The 18,141-nt window shown below is 51.5% G+C and overlaps 7 protein-coding genes across 7 annotated transcripts; 5 read left to right on the top strand and 2 right to left on the bottom strand.

Annotated features, from left to right (window-relative positions):
* Positions 1-1,167: 1,167 nt before the first annotated feature.
* GCG54_00014366 (uncharacterized protein) lies at positions 1,168-2,548 on the top strand (the record flags this gene model as incomplete). Its single annotated transcript, XM_045414204.1, has 6 exons — positions 1,168-1,323; positions 1,378-1,414; positions 1,469-1,560; positions 1,626-1,999; positions 2,056-2,138; positions 2,193-2,548. The coding sequence occupies 6 exons, from the start codon at positions 1,168-1,170 to the stop codon at positions 2,546-2,548; spliced, it is 1,098 nt and encodes a 365-aa protein (XP_045256670.1).
* Positions 2,549-3,688: 1,140 nt separating this feature from the next.
* GCG54_00014365 (FAD-linked oxidoreductase afoF) lies at positions 3,689-5,236 on the top strand (the record flags this gene model as incomplete). Its single annotated transcript, XM_045414203.1, has 3 exons — positions 3,689-3,898; positions 3,965-5,049; positions 5,107-5,236. 3 exons carry the CDS (start codon positions 3,689-3,691, stop codon positions 5,234-5,236), a joined length of 1,425 nt encoding a protein of 474 aa, XP_045256669.1.
* A 153-nt stretch (positions 5,237-5,389) lies between these two features.
* On the bottom strand, positions 5,390-7,235 carry GCG54_00014364 (putative amino-acid permease; the record flags this gene model as incomplete). Its single annotated transcript, XM_045414202.1, has 6 exons — positions 5,390-5,727; positions 5,783-6,516; positions 6,572-6,641; positions 6,694-6,798; positions 6,861-7,032; positions 7,104-7,235. 6 exons carry the CDS (start codon positions 7,233-7,235, stop codon positions 5,390-5,392), a joined length of 1,551 nt encoding a protein of 516 aa, XP_045256668.1.
* An 844-nt stretch (positions 7,236-8,079) lies between these two features.
* Positions 8,080-9,508, bottom strand: GCG54_00014363 (Myb-like DNA-binding protein BAS1; the record flags this gene model as incomplete). Its single annotated transcript, XM_045414201.1, has 4 exons — positions 8,080-8,235; positions 8,363-9,069; positions 9,132-9,255; positions 9,326-9,508. The coding sequence occupies 4 exons, from the start codon at positions 9,506-9,508 to the stop codon at positions 8,080-8,082; spliced, it is 1,170 nt and encodes a 389-aa protein (XP_045256667.1).
* A 504-nt stretch (positions 9,509-10,012) lies between these two features.
* On the top strand, positions 10,013-12,261 carry GCG54_00014362 (Copper amine oxidase 1; the record flags this gene model as incomplete). Its single annotated transcript, XM_045414200.1, has 4 exons — positions 10,013-10,489; positions 10,539-10,887; positions 10,937-11,101; positions 11,150-12,261. The coding sequence occupies 4 exons, from the start codon at positions 10,013-10,015 to the stop codon at positions 12,259-12,261; spliced, it is 2,103 nt and encodes a 700-aa protein (XP_045256666.1).
* Positions 12,262-13,202: 941 nt separating this feature from the next.
* GCG54_00014361 (uncharacterized protein) lies at positions 13,203-13,785 on the top strand (the record flags this gene model as incomplete). The annotated part of the gene is made up of 2 exons (XM_045414199.1): positions 13,203-13,247; positions 13,312-13,785. The coding sequence occupies 2 exons, from the start codon at positions 13,203-13,205 to the stop codon at positions 13,783-13,785; spliced, it is 519 nt and encodes a 172-aa protein (XP_045256665.1).
* Positions 13,786-15,075: 1,290 nt separating this feature from the next.
* Positions 15,076-15,321, top strand: GCG54_00014360 (uncharacterized protein; the record flags this gene model as incomplete). Its single annotated transcript, XM_045414198.1, has 1 exon — positions 15,076-15,321. The coding sequence occupies one exon, from the start codon at positions 15,076-15,078 to the stop codon at positions 15,319-15,321; it is 246 nt and encodes an 81-aa protein (XP_045256664.1).
* Between the last annotated feature and the right edge of the window lie 2,820 nt (positions 15,322-18,141).

Raw genomic sequence — 18,141 nt, 5'->3', positions numbered from 1 at the left:
TGCCGGCTTCTGTGTGAGCCAAGAGATAAGTGCAACACCAGCTCCTGCGTTTCTCGCGGCACCAACGAAGTGCTAAAGATCCTACGGAGTATTAACATACCCATGAATGTTTTCTGCCCGACATTTTGGCTCCTTTGCTGGCTTTGGAGGGCCGCACCCTGTATTGATTCGCGGAGGCATGCGCGTCGCGCCTAGGGTTGAATAGGGGTATCTCATGCTCGAAGCCGTATCTTTCCGTCTTCGATTACGTTCTCGAAGCACTCTTTTGTACTTCAGCCGACCTTACTATTGGAGCCCTTATTTGTACCTATTTATTCGTTAGACATTTTTTAAATGCCATCTGAAGTTCAAGTCGCGGTCCAAAGCCTGTGCTTTTCTCGGTCATAGACAATCAAGATCCTCGCCAGTCCCACTGATCACTCAAGATCGATGAGACCTGACCCATCTCGTCTATCGTATCAACAAGAATCAAGACATGCACAGCTCGCCACTTGACCCGTTATTGGAACTCTGCACCGAAAGGAACGCATTTTAGAGTTCACGGTATCGCAACTTCCTGTGCCGTGAGGGCGAACATCACTCTCCAACCCCGGGAACGAGTGGGGACCGGTCATTCGGAGCACCTCCAACGGTTTATCGACAAGGGTTGTTGGGGCATGGGCAGACAAGGGCACCGAGTCATGCCTTCCGAGACCCTGCGTGTGATTACCGGTTCTCGTTGCGCCGAGGAGCCCTCAATGCATGGGAGAACCTGGAGGAATATCACTCACGGAAGATTCTCCCCTGCGGCAGTGCCCGGGCGTTTTTGCGTGCTATCCTGTTTTATGGTGATAACGGCGGCCATAGTAACCCAACTGCTACCTAGTAGGTGCCAGATGCCACGCCAGCGTGAGATAGAGAGGGAAGGGTCTGTTCCGTGGATGAACCAAAGGTGACAATCTGCTGCGAGCAGTATGCGACACAACACTCCTTTGCTATCGCCATGATCAGGACCGAGATCGAGACACCTTTCGACACATATTTCACCGTGATCCCCGCGGCCGGTTTATGGCACCGTGTCCACATTTTAAGCAACGACGAACACGACTCTCTCAGCGCCGACCGAACTCAGCAAGCTCGCCTTTTGGTCATTGACCCACGGGCGCAAATTTGCCCAAGTTGCCCGTAATGGTGACAATGAACCACGACTACACCAAGGGCCAGATGATCGGTCTGGCCGTTGGGTTCATGATCATTCCGACCATATTCTATGTGCTTCGAATATGGGCGAAGCTGCTTGTCAAGCGATTTGCGTGGGATGACTACCTCGCGGGGTTTGCGCTGGTTCGCTTTTGCCTTCCGTCTGTCTGCCGGTCGGGGTGCTGACAGATCCTGCAGCTGGTTTCCATCACCTGCTGTACTTTGCAATTGGCTAGTAGGTTTTACCTTCACATTGACTTTGATCATCTGAGGCTAATCATCTGAACAGCCGCGATCCATGGACACTTGGGCCAACACCAACCTACGTTTCCTGACGGGTCGCCGATCATGGACGATCCAGGGTTGATCTTCTTCGAGGAGGTGAGCATAACCTTAAACTTTCGTCTCGTTCTTGGCTCCTGCTAACAAGCTTTATGTCGACGTAGACCAAGTTTGCACTGAATATGATATCCATTTTGGGCTTGGGCCTAGTCAAGTCGTCCATCTTGGTGCTGTACCGGAGCCTCTTCCCAAGTCGCAGGTTTCACTACGTTGTGTATGCCGCGCTTGCTTTCGTCATCGGCTGGACGGTCAGCTTCTTCTTCTCTCATTTGTTCACATGCTACCCCATCACCGTCTTCATCGAGCCATACTATGGCAACTCTTGCGTGCAGACGGTGCCAATGTTTCTGGCGCTGCTGTTCACCGACGTGGTGGCTGACTTCGCGATCCTTATACTTCCAATCCCGATGGTCATAAGGGTAAGGATGCCGCTAAAGAAGAAGTTGGCTGTAATCGGGATGCTCGGGTTGGGCGCTGCGTAAGTCTGCAAAAGTAACCTCGACACCCAAGGGACGTAGCTGATTAGACTTGAAGGGTCTGCGCGGTAAGCGTTACAAGAGTGATTGCTACTTTTGCCATTGCAGAAGAGTACATCAAACATCCGAACGACGTTATTTGTAAGTGTCGCGACAGCTGACCTCTTACGGAATTTGCATTGACTTCATCTTTAGATTACACAGCGCCTGTATTCTTCTGGACAAACATTGAGCTTTCTTTAGCGATTGTATGCGCCTGTCTCCCGACTCTTCGACCAATCTGGTTACACTTCTTCCCGAAACCTGCGGCAACAGGCAGCAATTCGTACGAATATGGATCATCGAAACGCTATGGCGCCCGAAAGAGCAGTCTCAGAACACCGCCTTACGAGGAGTTGGACGAACTTGAGTTGACCCGACATGATGGTTTGACCCGGTCAGGATCAATCAGAGAAAACGACATTGTGAGGGAGACAACCATACACCAGACGATCGAGCCGTCGGACAATTCCAGCACGGCGAACTTGAGACCGAATGGGCTTGGGTTATAATGGGAATACTAAGGAATATGGACGGAGGCGTTACTGGATTTGGGGGCTGGACGGATAAGCGGAACTTTACTTCACAGGAAACAGTTACCAACAGGAATTGAGCGACATCGACAGGGCTGGGTTGCAAGATCTTGGCCGTTTTCGACTTGAGTACCATTTATAATTATTCCTAGTGGGCTGCGCCCAGCAGTAAGCAGTATTACGAATCCCTCAAGGGTCCGGGGCCGCGAATGATTTCATTTGATCCCGCGGTGTGCGCAGGGTGTAGGTATCAGGTCTAACCTAATCAAGGAAGAGTCACTTTTTTCACCGTTCAGGGTTGCAGCGCCGTGAACAGAAGTTTCAATTGCGGGGTATATAATCGTGGTCGTTCATGCATTCACTGTCGATTTATCCTGTCTTTCCTGTCAGTGATGATGACTGGCCGAGATACTCGCTTTCTCACAATTATTCGATCGGTGGTCGCGTCACTGACCCGCTGATGATCTGCTTCAGCGGTCGAAATAACCTCAGTATCCGCTCTTTGGGGGAGGGGCAGTGGAGAGTGCCCTATTGAGTCAGGGAAGCGGGCGATTCTGCAACACGATGTGCAATCGTGAGTTGAACATCAGAAATCCCGCACAGCCAGGTCGAACCCAGCTCCGAGCTCCACATGTGGCGCGGAGGGCTTCCAACACGACCCTGCTCTGGTGGAATTTGCAATCTCGGGGACGTAGGAATGGACGGCTGCGTTGGTGTCTTGAAGGCTGGCAAGACTTCGTCGTACGATTGGAATATTCGGACTACGCCCCGTCCGCTAAGGTCCGTTTGCCCCGAGATGCTACTGTGCCACTGAAGATGGGGAAGATCCCCTATCCCTGCCCTTGCCAAGGCATCTGTACTATCCAGTATTCTTCACGGAAGGGCCAACGCATTCGGCAATTCATATTCTTCAACGGCGCTGCTTAAACAAGGTAGGTCATCAAAGGGGCTTCTGGAAAGATCACAGCATGTCACGCAGACGCGTGCCGACGCCCGCTCACAGACCCTTAAGATCCCAAACTTGTCCGTTCGAATGCACGAGCTCCTTGGCTGTCACTGTTTCTCGTTGACGATCACTCGCCGTTGTAACCCCGGTCACACTCTGTTTTCTCGTTCACCATGCGGCTTCTACTCGTCGGTGTGCAGTTCCTGACCATGGTAGCATCTGCTGCCGTCGATGTCAGTGCTCGATCCGTGGCCGATGATTTGCTCAGTCTCGTCTCGACTTCATCTGTTGGCGTCCAGGTGAGGGCGAGATGGAGTGACTTTGATCTGCCCACGCCATCTGTCATTGTCAATGCCACCTCTGAGAAGGATCTTAGCGCTGTCGTATGTCACTCGCCCCTGACTATCATCTGAGACTAGTAGCCATGCTCATGGATCGTCCTCTGACAGGTCAAATACTGCGCCGAAAACAACATCCCCTTCCTCCCTCAAAACGGCGGCAATGGCTGGGCGACTGGCCAGTTCAACCTGGGCAGTACCGGTGTTCTCATCAACCTCGCCGGCTTGAACCAGGTCAACATCAGCTCTGACAAGAAGACGGCCACGATCGGAGGTGGTGCCCTCATCGGTGACGTGATCACTGCTGCGGATGCCGCTGGAGTCCTCGTCCAGACGGGAAACTGTAACTGTGTCGGAGCTCTGGGGGCCGCTCTTGGTGGTGGCTATGGAAACATTATGGGAGAACATGGCTTCGCCGTCGACAATATTCTCTCTATGAGGGTGATCACCGCCAGCGGAGAAGCTCTGACCGCCTCAAGCACATCCAACCCTGACGTTTACTGGGCTCTCCGAGGAGCTGCGCCGAACTTTGGCATCGTCACTTCTGCGACCGTCAACGCATTCCCGACGACGAACCGTACTTCGTGGATCATGTCACTTACCTTCGACCCTGCCAAGATCGCTGACGTCGCCCAAACGATCCAGGACCTTCCCCTTCTACCGCAGCAGGTCGTCTACTTGGTCCTCACGAACTCCGGCGACGCTTCCAACTCTCCCATGGTTCTCGTTACCGGATTCCTCCGCGAGGGCACCGAGGAGCAGGGTCTCAAAGCCTTTGCGCCTCTGTACAACCTCGGTCCCTCGACCAACTCCAGCGCAGTGACGCCCTACACCAGCTGGAACGCTGCGAACGACAACTTCTGTGCCCGCGGGGGCCGCAAGCCGGCGTTCAGCACGACGATCAACAACATGAAGGCGGAGACATGGCCCGAGATCTGGTCCCTGTACACCGGCTTCCAGAACCAGTCGACCGCTCAGAACTCTGCTGTTCTGATCGAGCGCTACAACCTGACTACTGCCAAGTCAAAGCCCGCGGGCTCCGCAGCCATGCAAGACGAACTCCGCCAGGAGGCATTCGCGCAGGCAATTGTTATCCCTTGGTATGAGGATGCCACTCTGGACTCTGTGGCAGAGACCTTTGGCTCGAAGGTCAGGGACATCTGGAGCTTCTCCTCCAGTGCTGTTGTGAACCCTACGTAAGTTGAAATGCTGTATGTGAGATTCTGACTTTTTGCTGACGAAAGATTGCGTAGTTACATCAACTTTGCCCACGGTGATGAGGAATTGGAGGCGATCTACGGATCCAGCTTGGACAGACTGAAAACTCTCAAGACGAAGTACGACCCTTCAGGAGTCTTTGGTCAATGGTTCAAGATCCAGTGAGGCATGCGACTAGTCGAGGTACTTCAATACTAGACAGCTAGTAGTCCTAAGAAGCCATGGCCTTGTCACGAATATACGCAGTTATGGTTTGCAGGCTCCCCGAATATTCAATTCGCTATCTGGAGATATTTCTCACGCAAAGATGATTTACTGTCATTGGGGCTGTCCTGTCATTTGACCATGAATCATCATCCTCGCGGTGCCCAAGTCAATCTCTTTAAGGGTGACAAACTTGGTCTTCTTTACAACTTTCCAGCCCACAGCCAAAATGATGAACAGCAAAACGACGACATAGTTCTGGAAGAATGCTTCCACATCCCACGGAGCAAAAGACGTCCAACCCTGGAAGAAGATAAAGAATACGTTGCCAGCAAGGCCCAGGTAGGCGCAGAATCGCCAGGCGGGTGCTTGAAAGGGCAAAACATCGGCGCTAATGTTCTGCGCAGCGAGGGCCATTCTCAGACGGATATGATTGAGAGAAATCAGACCCCCTTTGGTCCACGAATATTAGCGATGAACGTAGGATGGGAATCGTAGGTGGCTTACATGTGATGAAAGTCGCGACACCAGTGATGGAAATGATCCAGGTGTAGACTACCCCTGCTCCAGACGACAGGTTGAGAAGAGATAAGAAGCCGATGAGATTCATGACGACCAGGGACACGACTGGCACACCGTTTTTGTTCGTCCACGCGAAAATCTTAGGGGCTTGCCCTTCCTGAGCGAGACCGTAAAGCGTACGCGAACCGACGTAGAGCGCTGCATTGATGGCGGAGAACATTGTGACGAGGATGATCGCGTTGACAACATGCGCCCCAGCATTTGCGCCCACTCTCGTAAAGGCGATGACGAAGGGCGACCTGGCCGTCTTGCTTGTTGCAGACAGCAGGTTCGGGTCATTATATGGCACGGTGATGGTAAGAAAGAATATGCCCAGCAGAAAGATGCCGCAGATGCGCCAGAGTACGGATTTGACGGCCTTGGGCACGTCGCGCGCTGGGTTGGCCGACTCTCCCGCTGTGAGTCCGATCATTTCGGTGCCGCTGTACTGCAGCGCTGCAAAGACGAAGACTTTGAAGACGCCTTTAGCGCCGTCGGCGAACGCGCCGGGGTCATGGTAGAACTTGAACCCAATCTTCTCGCCGCCGAGGACGCCAGATGTTATGAGGATCGCGCAGAGAAAGAAGGCGAAGATGGCGAGGATTTTGACGAGGGCCAGCCAGAACTCTGCTTCGCCGAAGGATTTGACGCCGAGGAGGGTGAAGGCGAGGAAGAACCACCTGCGAGGAGCTGCTGTTAGCGTAATGAATCCGGCAGCTTACAGGGGAAGATTACCAGAAGATCAAGATCCACCCCCATCTCGGAACAGCTGTCTCCCAGTAAGTCAAGACGAGGCCCAAGTTGTCTGCGTTGAAGATCAGCTTTGGCATATCAGATGCGACGGATGCACGTCATACTGTATTCCGCAATGATAATTCCAGCCCAAAGAAGCCAGTAATTCCAGCCGAGCGCGAAACCAACGGCTGGGTCAACGAAGGTGGAGGTGTAATGCGTGAAAGAACCTAGGTACCGTGACAAGCTATCAGCAACTCAATGTTCATCGAAAGCGGACGGTGCAACAAACCTGACAGCGGTATGAAAGCACCGAGCTCGCCTAGAGACTGCATAACAGCCCAGAGCAGCACGCCGACAACCGTGAAGCAGAGCAGTAGACCCGCTGGTCCGGCGCTCGTCAGACCCGTGCCCATCCCTACAAAGTACCCAGGCCCAATAACACCGCCAATAGCGAGCATCATCTGCACCAACAGAACCGAGTTAGCCCACAACAATCGCTGGGAAACACTGGGTCGTTAGCGATTCAACGCACCAAGTGGCGGCCTGATAGCCCTCTATGCAGGCCGGGTCCGCCGCCCGTAGTAGTCGCAGTCTCCCCATCGTGGGCAGTCGATGTTTGCTTCAACGCATTGTCGTCTTTTGACTCAGCTTTCAAGTCCGCCATTTTCAATCGTTCGATATTATGAAAAAGTCTTCCGACCAAGGGAAACCATAGTAGACATCTTGGAGCTGGGTCAGGTCTTCAGTGTATATACAATGTCGAAGGAGACTGTGGTGGCTAACAAAAGATACTTTGGGCCGAGTCAACAGTGAGGCCGTGCTGTCTTACGAGCTGAAGTTGGGGCGGATAAGAGGCCGGATGGGGTGGGCTAGCGCCAGCCATTTGGGCCGAGTCATATCTCAGAACCGCGGGGTTGGATGGGTTGAGGCCGGCAGATCCCTGATTCCGCGGGTGTCTGCTGACGTTGTTCACGACATGTCATTGATATGCAAGTTGATCTTGGCTTATCACAAGCGATATTCGAATTGTATAACATGGACACTTGTTATCTCTTGTTGTTGCAAATCCGACACAATCACCGTCAATTTCGTATCGTCTCCGCTACTCTGAGCTGAGTCAATTGGACTTTGCCGAGCGACTGAACAACGGCTTCGATGGCAACGCCAGGCTTGCACCCGAATCATGGCAAAAGACCAATTCTGGTTGTCCTTGTTTTGTTACGCAGGGAAGACCGATCGCCTAGGCCATTTGAAGTGTCCTCTTCGACTCGTTCATGTCTCGGCAGCAACCTGTGTGACGACAGCACCTCGGGCTGGGTCGAACGTTGCATTGACGTGGGCGACGTCTTTAGAAACATCACTTCACGGAACATTCAGGCATCAGGAGTGATGGTCCAGACAGGAAACCTGACAGGCTGTATTGACTATGTACAAGAAAGTATCATGTATATCTTGACTAGATCAGGCAAAAGAACCTCTTCCCCGCGCAGCTGACCTCGACTGTGTTTTCATTGACTGTGCTTCAGCTTGTTGTTCAAACTGTCTAAGTGCATTGGACTCCTGTTGATGATGGTGGTGATGATGATGATGGTGATGATGGTGGTAGTGGTGATGATGATGCACGACTTGCTGTTGCTGTGGCGCAGCAGGGTATCTGAATATGTCTGCTGGGAGACTTTGGTCGAAATCATCGGCGAAGAGCTCGAAATATTGGTTTGGTGAGGGTATCGTCAAATGATTATGGGATAAGGAATGTGAAGTTGTCACGGTATTGTAGTCAATCGCGTTCACACTCGAGTTTGATGACTGTGGAGGCCGCGTAGGTCTTGGTCTGGATGCTGTTCCTCGAGGTCCGAGTTGTCGACCAGCAAGCGGCACTTCCGGGGCAGTGTCCCATCCTGATCTCGGTGGTGTCGAAGCGCAGTCAGAGCTGTCGGACGACACGCCTTGATATGATTGGCGTTGGGTTGCTTCGGTGTCCTCAATGACGCCTAGGGTACTGGCATCATTGTCCTCTGTAATGTGAGACTGCGTGGAAATCTCTGGAAAGTGTCCGGGATCTGACACAAAGTTCATGGCATCATCTGCCAAACTTGTATTGGTGTCGATCATGCCCGAACTAAGGTTGCCGAGATCGAGTTGATTAGGCATTTCTGCATCGATTGCAGCTGATGGTGTAGCCAGGTCCTGGGTCTCGGGTGAGATACCATTCTCACTTGCTGACATTTGGCAAGCTGTTGACGACGGCGTGCTAGTTGAAGGCGAGCCCTTGGAGTGTCTGGATAGTGCCCTCCACCTGTTGCGACATGTAAGGGGAGGGCGGCCGGGTAGCTTAGCCGATATTGCGGACCAGCGGTGACCCAGTGTCTGGACGCCTTCTCTAAGGATATCGTCTTCCAAGGGACTCCAGTGACTCAGACGGTCTTTCGCCTGAGGATTGAGAATGTCGTTGTATCTCTTTGCACACTGGTCGTCTTTCCTTCCAGGTATGAGAACAGCTAGATGAAAATGATGTTAGACGGGGCCAGACGATGACCAGCCAAAGATGACTGCTGCTTACCGATATCATGCCAGGCGGGACCTAGACGGTTGTATGCTGACAACAAGACCTGATCCTCTTGTGGTGTCCATCTGCCTTTCCTTAATGACGGATCAAGTGAGTGGAACCAGCGTTTGCGACAGTCCTTCATGAGTGGTTAGCCCTCAAAGACTGGTCTCAGGCTACATGTTCCTGCTGGGGTAAAAGGTCCTCACCTTGGCAGTGCGATCTTGCAGGCCTGCGGCAATGTCCTTCCACCTGCTCTGCGGGCCCCTTGCGTCACCGTAATGGGATACAAGGGCTTTCAGTATTGCGTCCTCGGCCGGTGTCCAGATCCTCCGCGGCCGAGTAGCAGCATTGGCAGCTTCGGAACGGGGAGAAGAGTCCTCGAGCGACATGGGGGCGGGCGAAAGGGGGAATCGTCAGTATATGTGACAGACCGACCTTGGTCGACGAGATCAAGGGCAGCACCGGCGGCTTTGAGTCTCCCGTGATTGACCAGACTCGCCAACGCGTTCTCTAACAGTGTCGCCTCCATGTCTTCGCCTATCTTCGGAGACAGAGTCCCCTTTTTTCCCGCCTTGCAGCTTATCTCTGGCCACCCCGCAGTTTCTTTCGGGGGTTCCCCGCATTCTGTGTGGAGATGTGACTCGGCCCAGTCCCGACAGGGATTCATCATGATTGGTGAGACCGGACGGCACTAGCGGCACCACTTGACCCGGCCGGGGGAGGCCGTGTCATGCCGATCCGGACGGGCGACCGAGTCCTAGTTGACTCGGCTTCGGCGTGCGTCTCAGGATATAAGCAGATATCCGGTGAAGTCATGAGGTTGCCACTTATGTGCCCTCTTCATCTTTCTCTCGTCCTCGTCCTCTTTTGTCTTCAGTCGAGGTTCCAACACCATGTCTTCTTCAGAGTATCTTCATCCCCTTGACCCGGCCACGGCCGAGGAAATCCAAATCGCCACAGACCTCGTCAAGAACCTATTCTATGGCATCCCTCTTCACTTCAAGGCCGCGGGTCTCGATGAGCCTCCCAAGCAGGAGATGGTCACGTACCTCAAGGCAGAGCATGCAGGAGAGCCTCTACCAGAAATCCCTCGTCGCATCTTTGCGATCTGGTACATCAAGCGATCTCCTCGGCTATTCGAGGGTGTGATCGATGTCACCAACAAGCGAGTTATTCAGCATGAGGAGCTTTCACGAGACTTCCATGGACCCGTCGATCGTGTCGAGCTCAATGAGGCGGCCCAAGTGGTGATGGCCAATGCCGACGTGCACAAGGAACTCGCAAGGTTGAAGATTGACAAAGCGAATGTTGTCCTTGACCCATGGGACTATGGCGTTGATGGCTTCGACACACAAGAGCGCATGACACAAGTAATGATACACCTTGCCTCTGCATAGGACATTCTCTAACGCATTGCAGGTTTTCATGTACATGAAGAACCCAAAGAACAATGATGTGGACTCCTCACACTATTCCTTCCCTCTCGACTTCATGGTAATTGTGGATCTATGCACCATGAAGGTGAAGAAGATCATCCGGCTGCCATTAGGTTCGGACGAGAGCACAACAGAAGGCATGGACGACATCGCACATCGCGAGACAGACCCCGCCGAGCCCGAGTACGACCATCGTCTTCAGAAGAACCCTCCTCGGACATCTATGAAGCCATACAACGTTGTCCAGCCCGAGGGAGCCTCGTTCACCGTGAAGGGTCACCTCATCGAATGGGAGAAATGGCGTTTCCGTGTCGGCTTCAACTGGCGCGAAGGTTAGTTCATCAATGACCTTCATCAAGCTCTCGATCTGACCAGTCAAAGGCTTGACCTTGCACGATCTACACTTTATGGACCGTAGCACTTTTTACCGTCTCTCCCTTTCCGAGATGTTCGTACCCTACGGAGACCCTCGAAGCCCCATCTATCGCAAGGGTGCCTTCGATCTTGGCAACGTTGGTGCCGGTGTAACTGCAAACAATCTTCAGCGTAAGCCTTTTCTGTCAACTCTCAATAAGAATTGCTAACACAACGTAGTTGGATGCGATTGCCTCGGTACTATCAAGTACATCAGCGGCTGCGTTGTTTCAGCCGACGGAAGCCCAGCTCCTCGGCCAAATGCCATTTGCATCCATGAAATCGACAACGGCATTCAATGGAAGCACACTAACCACCGAACCGGCAAGGCTACTGTGGTTCGAAAGAGGCAGCTTGTTCTCCAGCAGATCATTACCGTCGCGAACTATGAGTACATCTTTGCTTGGATTTTGGATCAGTCAGGCGAGATCTCCTTCGAGACCAGGGCTACCGGTATCCTGTCCACGCAACCCATCGACAAGGACTCCAAGGTTCCTTGGGGAACCCGTGTTGCCGATGGTGTGATGGCTCCATACCACCAGCATCTGTTCAACGTGCGCATCGATCCCGCTGTCGACGGCCACCAGAACACCTTCACGTACACCGACTCGGTAGCCATGCCGTGGGATGAGAAGCTCAATCCACTTGGCACGGGCTACGTCAGCAAGGAGACTCCCGTCATCCGCGCTGGACCAGTCGAAGACAGTCTGAAGGACGGCCGCGTCTTCAAGATTGTCAACGAAAACATACAGAACCCCGTCTCGTTGACTCCAGTGGGCTACAAGCTCGTCCCCATCCGATCACAAATGCTTCTTGCCCAGCCTGGCTCGTGGCACTGGCGTCGCTCTGAGTTCTGCGAGGCGCCCATCTGGGTGACCAAGTACAAGGACCGCCAGCTGTTTCCGGCGGGCGACTACACCAACCAAGGTCTCGGCGGAACCGGCATCAAGTCGTGGACGAAGACGAGGGATCACATCCCCAACGATGACATTGTCATTTGGCACACATTCGGCTTCACGCACAACCCTCGCGTGGAAGACTTCCCCATCATGCCTGCCGAGATTGCGCAGTTTCATCTGAAGCCTTACAACTTTTGCAACTACAACCCTACCAATGATGTGCCGCCTTCCAACCAGGCTTTCAACAAGAGCACGCTGTTTGAAGAAGCGGGGAAGGAGGAACAGAAAGGTTCATGCTGTGGTGCGGATACACCTGCCGGCTCGACATCTAGCAAAGGAGAAGGAGAAAGCCCGTTTGTGAAGGTGGCGCTACCGGACAATACCAAGTCTTGAATCATCATTTCATCATTGACTCGGGGAACAGGTCTAGGCATACATAGGGACTCTGCTGCGAATAGTAGAACTTTTGCAGCACAGTGTTAATGTTCATCTCAAGTATCTTTTACTGATATTCAGTCCTTGTACAGGGCATTTATCGTTGTAAAGGCCTATGAAGAACTTGAAAACGAGATTGAGACATGATGCCACGACAGATGCTGTGCCAATGTGCAGGCTAGTTGCTGCTTAATTACTTTCGGCTAATTATCCGAGTATTACCTGTGACGACGTCAGTCAGCCCATGTCAAACTTCCTTCCAATATAGTCAAATAGGGTGGTTCTCTCAGCGAAACTCCTTGGGAGTAACGTCATGACAAGACTTTTGAAATAAAGCATTGGGGTGTTGCTTGTTTTCACTGTAGCACATTGTGATTGCACAACTTACCTAGTCAGGGATGTACTACCTGAATACACGTGGCCTTAGATTCAATAGCACACCTCCAGAATCTAGTGATGCGATGCAGACAGTGGGAATGGTTTTTACTCTATCATCTACACGTGAGAATATAAGTGCTTTTTGCTAATGAGTTTGTGTTAATCATGCAATTCTTTTCCAAGCATAAAGTTCTAGCGCAATCACCTCCTCTCTCTTCGAAAGAAATCGCCATAATCCCTACCCCGATCAACTACGATTACTGGAACTTACTCGAAGCAATTTGCATTTCTTCAGCCCTCCTAGCTACCTTCGTCAATACTCTTCCTACAAGGTGACTCAAACACGCGTCCCTTACACATTCCAAGAGTGGTGCGACGAGTGTGCTAACGGCAGTGACCGCAATACTCTGAAAAATCACATCAGGGCCTTCCGCAAGATCCAAGCTCTGGTGCGGACGATGGAAACTCTTTCTTCGCTATAGCCGGATACCACGGAGAGCTTTTCGTTCAGGGGTATCCTGATGCACAGGCCAGTCAAGTCTGGTGGAGCGGCTATTGCCAACATAGTACGGTGTTCTTTCCAACCTGGCACCGAGCCTATCTCCTCTGGCTGGAGGATCTAACTCTTAGCGGTACTCCAAGCATGCCAGCTACCAAATAGTCCGCTACTCGCAGTCCGGTCAGGTCGGCAACAACGCGGATAGAGAAGACGCCCTGTCTCACAACGAAAAATTCACCGATCCTGAAGAGAATATCGAAGATCACAACATTCATGTCCGTGCATGGCTGGATGGAACCATTGTCATCGACGTCAGTGGAGGGCAGACGAACATTCAAATCACAACCTCGGCGTCAGATTGGTCTGGCGGCGAAAGACAACACAATCTTTTTTTGATAAGGCGTACAACCAGGCTCAAATCAACTTCCTTGAAACATGAGGAGGGAATCAAGACCTCCAGTGTGTCTTCCGAGGACGGACACAATGGCATGCATGTCGCTGTTGGCGGCTTCTTCCAGGGAAGCGAGTACAAAGCCGATCCCATCCACGGCACAAACGGATACATAGGCGTAAACGAGACTGCTAGCTATGATCCCATCTTCTAATCCATCACTTTTTCATTAACTAACTGTTCTGGACTTGGCAGTAAGCTCACAACTTGACCGCTGAGGGAAGTCTGACAAGCTTCTCGGTCTCGACGAGAACAACGAAACCGGAGACGAAACCGAAAATGGACTGCACAGCCTCAGCGGTCCCAACGGTCCTCATACCAAAGCCCCGAGCCTCGAAGCCCCTATCGAGCCGTTCCAGGGCCCCTATGGACCCTCCTGCACCTGGTGCACGATTGCGAACATCACTAAGTTGAGTTGCACCTACGGCTCAAGATCTTGCGACATACAGAGGTCGCCGCCTGGACAATCTACACCCGTTCCAGACACTGAAGAGGATATGTTCATCTGTGGCTCGTTTGACTCCAATAGACCGCGCCGACTACAAGGCCTCTTTCGTAGTCCATCTCTGTGGTATGATGGACGGCAAAATTCACGAATGATGAGTTTTGCCACTTTGGAAAGTGAACCTCTGATAAAGGGCAGACAGAGGAAGCCAAGACGGACAGATTTCGACCTGGGTGCTGCTCGGTCTGTGTGTGATTGGCCGCCTCATTGTCTTGCACTCCCGTCCATTTGGGCTGACCCGATTGGGCTACTCCGTCTCACTTGTTTTTCTTTTTCTATTTGTACCTCAGACGTACGCCTTATTTCATCCACGTGTCCAGAATTGATTTCATCGGCCGCTTACCCCGCATGTTCTCGACGAGAGAAAATCTTTTCTTCACCTCCCTAACCAACTCGCTGCGCATCGTAACATCATTGTCGGTGAGGATTAACCTACCTACGAGCCCCATTCGAGAGACACAGGAAACAACCATCCGCAAATACGCCAGGCGGACAAATCCTGCCGCTCGCTCAAAATGAGCCGATGGCATCGAGAATCTTGCTCGACCCCGATGATTATCATCAAACAGCGACTGCCGACCTGCGAATCCTGTAATTCTTCTCCAGACTTGGATGCAATTGTTTCGGCGCAGTCAGCACAGAGGCTTGCTCCCTCAGTAGTTCCTCCCGACGAGCCTTCTGGTCAGCTCAATTTGTGGTGGCCGCCATGCGTGCCATACGTATCAAAGACGCCTGCCACAGAAGTGATTGGGGACGGATCTTCCTCAGGCTCTGCACCGAAGGCAGATTCCCTAGCCAGCGGCTTGCATAAATCCCAGTACGCTTCCTGCGATCATGTCTATTCGTCGCAGATGCAAGAGAGTCAGTTGCGCTTGGTACGCCTTGCCTCCGTGGATGATGTCGATGCTCCTGTTCACGTCAACTTGGAGATTCACGACGATGAAAGACACCCCGATTACGAAACCGTCTCTTACACCTGGGGTGGAGAAAATGGAGATAGCACACTTTGTCGACCAGTTTACGTGGGCAAGTACTGGGATGTTCTCTTTCAAACCCAAAACTGCTGGGAGATGCTACGATACCTTCGGCCGCGCAGAGATCTACGAACCCTCTGGGTTGATGCCATTTGTATTAACCAACGGGACTTTAGCGAACGAGAAAAACAGGTCGCAAAGATGGGACTGATCTTTGAAGGTGCTATGCGGACAGTTGTATATCTGGGTCCAGATTTGGTTTTTCCAACATCGATATCTTCACCATACCCTCGGCGTCATTACCTACAGCAGTTAGACATACTGCCAATGAGTCCCAGTCTTCCTCACACACATCTGAGGCTCTCTGAACGCGTGACTTTAGCTACCTTGCTAGAGAGGGAATACTTCCAGAGGATTTGGGTCATACAAGAGCTCCTTCTCTCGCGCGACATTACGTTCGGGGTCGGCGACGTGGAATTCACCATTAAGCACCCACCTACTATAAAGCTGTGGCCCAGCGAGTCTTTCAAGAGCAGCGGAGTCCTATGGCTCGAACATATCACACAAGGAATCATCTACGAAGCAGGAGAGAACGTTGTACTTTCTGCGGTGGATCTTGCGTCAGATTCAAAGTCTACTGATCCTCGTGATAAGATATTCGGCGTTTTGGGCATGATTCAAAACACATCAAGACTCGCACCTTCTTATTCGATATCTTTTCGGCACCTTGTGCTTGGTTATTTTGCGTACTGCCTTGTTTTGCAAAAGGACTTGCGGGTCATTGGACATGCCGCTGGACGTCAAGCATCCGCAAATATGCCTTCATGGGCCCCCTCTGCCTACGTGTCCGGGACTAAGGCACCCGCTATACCGCGCTTAGGAGTTGACAAACTACTGTCGATGCTTGGTTCCGATGAATTTGCCGCGGCCTTCAAAAGACATCATTGTGCTCAGAGTTCAACGAGCAGACGCGACCCAACACGAAGTTGGGAAAATTTCGAGCGATGGGCGCCAAATAATAAACGCCAAGCCTGTTGGAAAGTGCAGTGCAGTCAGAACCTACCGCCGTCTCATGATCCACAAGATGGGTTTATAAATTCCAGCAATGAACACAGCCGTACTGGTTTCGGTCAACACTGGTATTCTCATGTCAAAGTTGATACACTTACCGGAGCACTATTGGACCTGACCGCTCTTCATATTCTTTGTTTTGGTGAGGCGGACTTATGTTTGGCTGACACGCACCATGACGAAAATGTTTACACTTACGTTTTCAAAAAAGGAGCGAGCTCGCTGTTGGTGTATTCTCAAGAAGCATGCTTCGAGTCGCCTACTGATCTGTCTCAAACCCATCTGTTCGCTCTGTGCGAAGGTTTAGGGTGCGAAGTACAATGTTGCGGGGCAGTCAACTCGAGGTTGTGTATATTGCAATCTGCAGTCGATGAAGACTGTTTTCGATTGATTTCAGCGAGTGTATTCGTGTGCTTTCATACTGATGATCATCGACCATGGAAGTATCTGTTCAATTTTTGGGGATGGTCCAGATACTTTGACGGCAAGGACGAAAGTTCTCAGTACATGCGGGTTGCGTACGATGATACGTCGTCTGCGGCTATCCCATTGCTCCGAAAAGAGTATGTTATCGAAGCGACCGGTGCAAGCCACTGGAATTATTGGAAACATGACCCCCAAGAGAAACACCGTCATCAAATACTGCCTATGAAGGAGCTATGTGGAGAGCTTGCTTCCATCACACAACGATTGAGAAGGAAATGGATCTCTGAAGACAGTTCATCGCAGGGCTGTCTGAAATTCCTAAATTTCGATGGCCAACTCTACACGCCTGTTTGGATAACCTTTGCGTTTCCAGGTGTAACAAACCCGAGAGACTATCTGCACATACTACATGCAGCATTCCTAGTCGAGAACGGTTTGGAAGGTTCTGTGGAATCATTCCTTAAGCTTTATTTTCGTCTCGTAGAGAGGTTCGAACCTAAACTACTTGAAGGTCTATCATCCACCAACAAAGAGACAAGGGCTATCATCGGTCCTGAGACACTAGTCGAACTGTGCTTCAAACCTCACCAGCAATCTATCATTCAAGATGTTGTCGATCTTGCGGGTTCATTTGGGTGAGTATCTCTCCGGTCATACGAGCACAATACCCATCACAACTAGGATATACTAACAAGTGGGAGGAAACTTAGAAAGGCTTCCCAGACGCTTCATCGCACTGACATCCATCCCTCATTTCTGGTAGTAGACAGGAGCGTCGTACCCCAAAGCCGCAGAATCTTTCGTCGCTTCACTCATCAACTAGCTTTGATGCCAGGAATGTCCCAGGCCAAGTGCAACCCTCGAATTTTCACTGCGGACGACTTTAGATCTTTCATTAACGAACCGTTTTCCACCATTCTCGAAATGGTGCATGATTCTGAACAACAAAATATTCGTATTGCATTCGATATAGGCTTTCTCATGATCTGGGCACAACTGCATCCGTGCACGGCGGCTTTCAGACGCCTGGCGCCATATTGTCGAAACGGAGAAAGCGCGTTGACATTATTCCTTAGAGATCCCACCCCTGAGGATGCAAATTTCGTTGTTCCATGTTGGCCAGATATCATTAATGACTGCTTTGGAATCAACAAGTCTGCGCGTCTAAGGAAAATCACTGTTTTTTGAGACGAGAAGAGTATAGACATTCAGTCCCTTAACGGCATTTGTCAGTCTAGAAACAAATGCCCTCATTTTGGGGTTTACCACAAACTTATAACTTTCGCCTTCTGTATGCTCAGCTTTTTTCTTCTGTCTATCTTCATATATTGTCAATGTGTTTACTTTGTGACTAAAGAACTATGCCGTGGCGCATCAAACTAAGTAGTACAAATGAGAGGGTTACGCTTCGTGATGTAGTGTTGCGGTCACCCCCGGGAGGAGACCACACGTACACCACCACATGTACTGCCTACGGATATTGCCAATCAGTCCAACTTCATGGAATCCGAACCGGACTGGGAACAGCTTCCAA

Source organism: Colletotrichum gloeosporioides (genome assembly GCF_011800055.1).
Source record: "Colletotrichum gloeosporioides strain Lc1 chromosome Unknown consensus_114, whole genome shotgun sequence".
In the NCBI taxonomy this organism is placed as follows: Eukaryota; Fungi; Ascomycota; class Sordariomycetes; order Glomerellales; family Glomerellaceae; genus Colletotrichum; species Colletotrichum gloeosporioides.
This window is presented reverse-complemented; position numbering and strand designations above follow the sequence as displayed.